The 6,874-nt window shown below is 54.2% G+C and overlaps 2 protein-coding genes across 2 annotated transcripts in view; one reads left to right on the forward strand and one right to left on the reverse strand.

Annotated features, from left to right (window-relative positions):
* The window catches only part of FOXA3 (forkhead box A3), a 10,454-nt gene extending 6,936 nt beyond the window's left edge, over positions 1 to 3,518 (reverse strand). Inside the window, 1 exon segment of the mRNA XM_017874342.1 lies at positions 3,274 to 3,518. Within this exon segment, the coding sequence (XP_017729831.1) occupies positions 3,274 to 3,342 (69 nt within the window). The 5' untranslated portion in view covers positions 3,343 to 3,518.
* A 1,010-nt stretch (positions 3,519 to 4,528) lies between these two features.
* SYMPK (symplekin scaffold protein) overlaps positions 4,529 to 6,874 on the forward strand; it is a 43,555-nt gene continuing 41,209 nt past the window's right edge. The window contains 1 exon segment of the mRNA XM_017874341.1: positions 4,529 to 4,711. The gene's annotated coding sequence lies outside the window, so the exon portion shown is untranslated.

Consider the following 6,874-nt stretch of genomic DNA (forward strand, 5'->3'; position numbering starts at 1 on the left):
TTTTTTTTTGAGATAGAGTCTCACTCTGTCACCCAGGCTGGAGTGCAGTGACTCCATCTTGGCTCACTGCAACCTCTGCCTCCAGGGTTCAAGCGATTCTCCTGTCTCAATCTCCCAAGTAACTGGGATTATAGGCATGCGCCACCAAGCCCAGCTAATTTTTGTATTTTTAGTAGAGACGGTGTTTCACCATGTTGGCCAGGCTGGTCTTGAACTCCTGACCTCAAGTGATCCACCCTCTTCGGCCTCCCAGAGTGCTGGGATTACAGTCATGAGCCACTGTGCCCAGCCACCATCTTCCTATCAATCTACCTATCCATCCATCCAAGCATTTATCTATCTATCTATCTATCTATCTATCTATCTATCTATCTATCTATGTCCCTCCCTCCCTCCCTCCCTTCAATGAGTCCATTTCTCCTCACTCCAAGTCTCACAGTAAAATTGCAGCCACAGTTACTCCCTTCCCCATGCAATCTCTCCCCTGGTTGGTGGCTTCGGGTCCCCTCCCCAGAAAAGAAAAGAGATGAGGTGAGAAGGTTATGGATTAGTGGGGTCCACAGAGTTTCCAAATCCCCCTATGCCCCCACCCTCCATTTCTCCAACCCAGTCAGGCTCTCTGGTATTGAACAGTAAGACAGATAGGGACCCCAGGGCCCTCCTTCCTGGCTCCCCACCCACCCGGAAGTCCTCCTTGAGGTCTGACCTCAAGCACTCCAGCTGCTCTAATCCACCCTAGGCTTTCCCACGCCCCGGGGCTGGGATGAACCCCTGGTGTCCGGGTCTGAACCGGATCTCCCCTGCCAGGGTGGGGCTGAGATTGGGGGGAAGCCCTTGGGGGACCTGCAACCCCACACCAAGAGACTGGAATTTCTCCTCTTTCATTTCCTTATTGTCTCTGGAGAAGGGTGTGACAGGGAGCAGAGGAAGGCAGTGTGAAGCCAGAAGCCAAGTTTCTAGTCCCAGACCCAACCCAGGACCCCAGTGTTCTGCGTGCGGGGCTTCAGAGTTACTACCTCTAAAATAGGGGTGCAGCTAGACCAGCTAATGTGCAAGAACCTGAGACCAACAGGGATATCCCGGGATGGTAACTTTCCAAGTTCCTTTCACACAGCAAGCTGGGTCACCCCAGCCGGAGGGTGCTATGGGCAACAAGTGGTTTGGGGACCCTCTCAGCTCTCAGTTGCTGGCTGAGTGTAGATATTTCTCTCCCCATTGTTCTGACCCAAGGGGAAGAGGTGGGCTCATTTGATGGGAAGGCTCAGGAGAGCCTCAGACAGTATCACCTAACCATTTCCATTCCTCTAAATATTGCTTCTTCCAAAATATTCCCCGAAATGCTGATTACCTCCAGACTGTGCCTCTACTACTACTATTATTATTTTTTGAGATAGGGTCTCATTCTGCCACCCAGGCTGGAGTGCTGTGATACGATCACAGCTCCCAGCAGCTCGAACTCCCAGCCTCAAGTGATCCTCCCACCTCAGCCTCCCAACCAAGTAGCTTAGACTACAGGCATGCCTGGGTAATTAAAAAAAATTTTTTTTTTGTAAAGACAGGGTCTCCCTATGTTTCCCAGGCTGGCCTGGAACTCCTGGGCTCAAGAGATCCTCCCACTTTGACCTCCCAAAGTGCTGGGATTACAAGTGTGAGCCACTGTGCCAGCTATCCTTCAATTTCTGACACAATTTCCGTACAAATTGTCCTCTAAACTTGGATCTATTCAGACTGTGCCCGAAATATCAATTCCTCCTGCTTAGACCCCCATCATTTACTTAAGATGTGCCCCCAAAACAACTGTAGTTGGTTTGTACAATTGGTCTGTAGTTGGTTCCCTGAAATCAGGTCCCCAGACTGAGTTCTCCAGAGGCCCAGCTGGGATCACCCGCACTACCTGGAACCCTCCATTTCCCACCTGGGTCTCTGCCTTCCCCATCTCACAACTGATACCTCCAGTCACCATGCCTCCACCTCTCAACACTCCCAGTCCCTTCCCCAGTTGGCCCTGCCTCACCCCACGTGCACCTCACACCTCCCCAAACCCAGGACTGGCCCCTCCCAGGCACCCTGCCAAGCCCTGAAGGCCTGGGGATCCAGGAGTCCCACCCTACAGTTTCAAGCCCCAGACTCAAGACTCAGGCACGCTGGGGACCCCACAGCCACCAGATCTTGACTCCTTGGAGAACCCAGCCATTCCTGCCCCACACCCCATCTCAAGTCCACAGTCCCCTTCCAGGTTAGAAGTCCAAGTGTCCAGACCCCCATAATTCTCAGACCGAGACCCCAACCCCCAGCCCCCACAACCTCACAACGTTGATTATAGAGTGAGGTAGCTAAGGTGTAGGGGTTGTTGCAGCAAGAGGAATGGGGGTCAGACTTGAGGAAGGCCTTTCTGTCTGTCCGGGTGAGGGAATTAAGACTATGCCCCCACCCCCTACTCCAGGAAAGCCTTGTCTGAGGTGAGACTGGATGGGAATTTTAGCAATAGCTGGAGGTTGCTGGTTTGTGGGGGAGCAGGGGAAGGTGCACAATCTAAAACTCTTTATCTTCCGATTTGGGGAGTCCCTGCTGAGGGTCATGGGTAGGGATTGGGGAGGGATGGAGATCGGCCCCTCTCCTGCCAATGCGAATGGCCACATCTTCTGCTCTCAGATGCCCAACCCTAAGCCACCTGTTGTTTCACCTCCCAAAACGAAGCTTCATCTCTGAGCACCCCCATCTCTTACCCCTGAGCACCAATTCCTATTTCTGACCCTACCTTAGATCACCAGCTGATCCTTACCCCGAACCCCAGGTCTTTAACACTGTGTGCTCGCCCTGAGCTCCCACCTCAGTCTTCCCTTAATGGTGACTCCTCCTCCATCTTTTAGTCTTTCTTTCCCTCCAACTTTGAACCTCACATCCTGAAACCCCCCAGTCTGTCCCCTACCATGGAACTCTGATTCCTATCTTTGGTTTATTCATATAAATCCCTTGCCTTTTGGGGCCCTAACACCTGGCTCCCACGTTTAAGGTGTGACCCGACCCTTGGCTAAATTCTCCTGACTTCCATTTTCAAGCCCCGGCCGCGGCGAGGCTGCCCAAACAGCCCTCCCATCCGTGCCTCGTCCCGGGTCCCTGACTTCCACACCTGGTCTCCGAGTTCCCAGTTCCTCGGCTGCCCAACTAGACGCCTTTGCCCCCATTTGAACCCACAACCAGTCCCTGCTCCATGTGAGCCCACACCCCGATACCTGCCCCCTACTTCCCGCTCCGCCATCCCCGAGGACACACCTCGCCCGCCTCCGGGTAGTAGCTCCACTCGGCCAGGTCATGGGCCTCCATCTTCACCGAGCCCAGCATCCCCCGGGCTTGTGCCCCCACCCGCCCCCGCTCCGGCCCCGGGGGAACGGAGCGCTCTGGATCTCTCCGCGGGCACGGCCCGAGCTCCCACCGGCGCCCGCCCGTCCGACCGCCCGGGGTACGGCTGTCCCGAGCGCCGCGGGAGGCGGCCACGCTTTATAGCCGGGACACCCCCGCCCTCGCCCGCCCCGGGCTCCCCTCCCGCCTCCCCGAGGGCGTGCGCTCGGACTGGGGCGCCCCCTGCGGGATCGACAGAAGACAGACCTCAGGCGCCGGGGACCGCAGCCCCGGGACGCGACAGCTGGGGGTGATTCAGGAGTGAGGGAGCAGCCGGCAGAGACGCTGCAGATACCAAGGGCCCCGAGGGCAGAACTCTGGAGCCTTTCTATCTCAGGGGATTTCATCATCTCGACATGAGAAGACGAAGAGCCAGAGCACTGCATGACCGTCGCCGAAGAGAGGGAAATCAGAGCGCTAGGGCCATTATGCGACTATGAGGACCCGTAAGAGGTCTCCGATATCACATCCCCATTCGACAGACAGGAAGACTGAGACTTCCGACGGCTAGAAATGCTTCAGACTTGACCGGGCGCGGTGGCTCACGCCTGTAATTCCAGCACTGTGGGAGGCGGAGGCGGGCTGGCGAATCACTTGAGGTCAGGAGTTTGAGACCAGCCTGGCCAACAGGGTGAAACCCCATCTCTTACAAAAACTAGCTAGGCGTGATGGTGCGTGCCTGTAATCCCAGCTATTCGGGAGGCTGAGGCAGGAGAATCGTTTGAACCTGGGAAGCGGTGGTTGCAGTGAGCCAAGATCGGGCCGCTGCAGTCCAGCCTGGGCGAGAGAGCGAGACTCCCTCTCCAAAACAAAAGAAAAAGAAATGCTTCAGACTGTTGAAAGAGTCAAGAACAAAGCTGGAGGGGATCGGGGCCTCTCCGCAGACCCCACTAGGGCAACAGACCACCTCCCCTCAAAGACCCAGGAGCTTCGCTGTCCGGACTCCCCACTCTCCAAGACCAGCCAGCCGTCCAGGGACTCAGCACTACTGAGAACTCCATTTCCCAGAATGCTCTAGCTCCTTATCCTCCCGGTGCCTCTGAAGGGACTACATTTCCCAGAAGGCCTAGCGCCCCAGAGCCGGAAATTAAGGGACCGCTCACCGTAGTAAGGAGGCTGGCAGAAGGCCGCTCTCACGGGACGAGGCATGGGCGGGGTCGGACTGTGCTCTGGACTCCATTTCCCGGCGGCCCTGGGTGTGGGGCGCGTGCGCACCGTTCCCGGCGACGAACGGAAGATGGCGGCGGCGGTGGCAGAGTCTAGGAAGAGGCGCTGCTGAGGGGGCGCGAGGGGAACGGAGGCCAGAGCCGCGGTGAGCGGGAGGCGGCGTTTGGGCCCGGAGACGAAGGGAGGAGGCGCCTAAAGAAGCAGGGGCGCGGGCTGGGAGGGGGTCGCCGTGGGGAGAGGGAAAGAGTGGCTTTCGCGACCCGTGTTTCTTCCCCTGCTCGGGACCCTTCCTTGGCTCCCTAGTGCCCTCGAGGCAAAGTTCCAGCGTGGCCCTCCGGGTGCGTCCGCCCCGCAGACTTCGCCTGCTTCGACTCGGCCTCTTTGCTTCTTCCCCACCTCTCGCAGCCGCCCTGGCCTTTCGGTTCCTTAAACTTGCCATGCGCTTTCCCGCTTCGGGGATTTTGCACAGGTTGTCAGCTCTGCCCGCAACATCCTTTTACCCATTCGGCTTGGCTAACTCCCATTCATCCTTCGAGTCTCGGCACCAACGTCACTTCCTCTGCGAAGCCCTCCTTCCCTACCCTCCATCTCGAAATCCGCCTGTTAAATGCTCTTGCCGGTCTCTGTTCCTTCATGTCACGTGTGTTCTAATTTGTTATCAGACTCTTATCTGTGTGTTGTTTTATGATGTCTGACCGTGTGTTCCATGAAGGTAGGGACTAGGTTTGTCTGTCGCCACTGTGTTCCCAGCACAGCGCCAATCACGCCGGAGACGCCCAGCTAATGTTCGTTGAAGGAATAAAAGATACTCCTAGAGCCAGTCTGGGGAAACAGGGTAGTCGTCAGATTGCCAGGTAGCAGTGGGGCAGGGTACCACTCTTAACGAGTACATCGAGAGGAAAGAGGAACCAGTGATACTGTTCATCACAGCAAAAGGCTACACGCATCCCAGATGTTCTTAAATAAGAAGACTGGCTGAAAGAAACTATAATACATCCACATAAGAAAATACTATGCAACTCTAAAAACGAATGAGGTAGATAAAAGGAAATGATGAAATTCTCTATACACTGATATAGTGGTCTCCAACATATATTAAGGGAAAACAAATGAAGTGGAGGTTAGAGTTTATTATGTGTGCTTTATTTTTTCTTTTTTTGAGACGAGGTCTCACTCTGTTGCTCATGCTGACATGAACTCAGTTCACTGCAGCCTCCGCCTCCCTAGTTCAAGTGATTCTCCTGCCTCAGCCTCCTGAGTAGCTGGTATTACAAACGTGCCCCACCACACCCAGGTAATTTTTATATTTTTAGCAGAGACGGGTTTTCACTGTGTTGGCCACTCTGGTCTTGAACTCCTGACCTCAAGTGATCTGCCCACCTCGGCTTCCCAAAGTGCAGGGATTACAGGCCTGAGCCACCAATGGCCTGTGTAGGCTCCTTTTTTTTTTTTTTTTTTGAGACAGAGTCTCACTCTGTCACCCAGGCTGGAGTGCAATGGCGTGATCTCGGCTCACTGCAACCTCTGCCTTCCAGGTTCAAGCAGTTCTCCTGCCTCAGCCTCCTGAGTAGCTGGGATTATAGACGTGCACCGCCATGCCCGGCTAATTTTTGTGTTTTTAGTAGAGATGGGGTTTCACCATGTTGGCCAGGCTGGTCTCGAACTGCTGACCTCGGGTGATCCACCTGCCTTGGCCTCCCAAAGTGCTGGGATTACAGGCTTGAGCCTCCGTGGCCGGCTGTGTTCAATATATATTAACTGATTATTTTTCTTTTCTTTTTTTGGAAAGAGGTTCATCAGATTCATGCTCTTTTGCCCAGGCTGGAGTACAGTGGCCCAGTCATACTTCAGTACAACCAGGCTCAAACAGTCTTTCCACCTTAGCCTCCAGAGTAGCTGGGACTAAAAGTTCATGGCAATATACCTGGCTAATTTTTTTTTTTTTTTTTTTGAGATGGAGTCTTTCTGTGTCTCCTAGGCTGAAGTGCAGTGGCATGATCTCGATACCCAGAATTGTGCGTGTGTCTAGAGATGGATCTCACTGCGTTGCCCAGGCTGGTTTCAAACTCCTGGCCTCAAGTAATCCTCCTGCCTCAGCCTCCCAAAATGTTGGGATTATAGGTGTGAACCACTGTGCCTGGCCTTCTTTTTCAGTTTTTAGGCCTAGTCTAGTCCTGAACTCCTGGCCTCAAGCCATCCTCCCACCTAGACCTACCAAAATGCTGGGTTTACAACTGTAAGCCACTATACCCGTCCTATTTTTCTTTTCTTTCCTTTTTTTTTTTTTTTTTTTTTTTTTTTTTTTTTT

The sequence above is a fragment of the Rhinopithecus bieti genome, unplaced genomic scaffold, assembly GCF_001698545.2.
Source record: "Rhinopithecus bieti isolate Rb0 unplaced genomic scaffold, ASM169854v2 scaffold_7888, whole genome shotgun sequence".
Taxonomy (NCBI): Eukaryota; Metazoa; Chordata; class Mammalia; order Primates; family Cercopithecidae; genus Rhinopithecus; species Rhinopithecus bieti.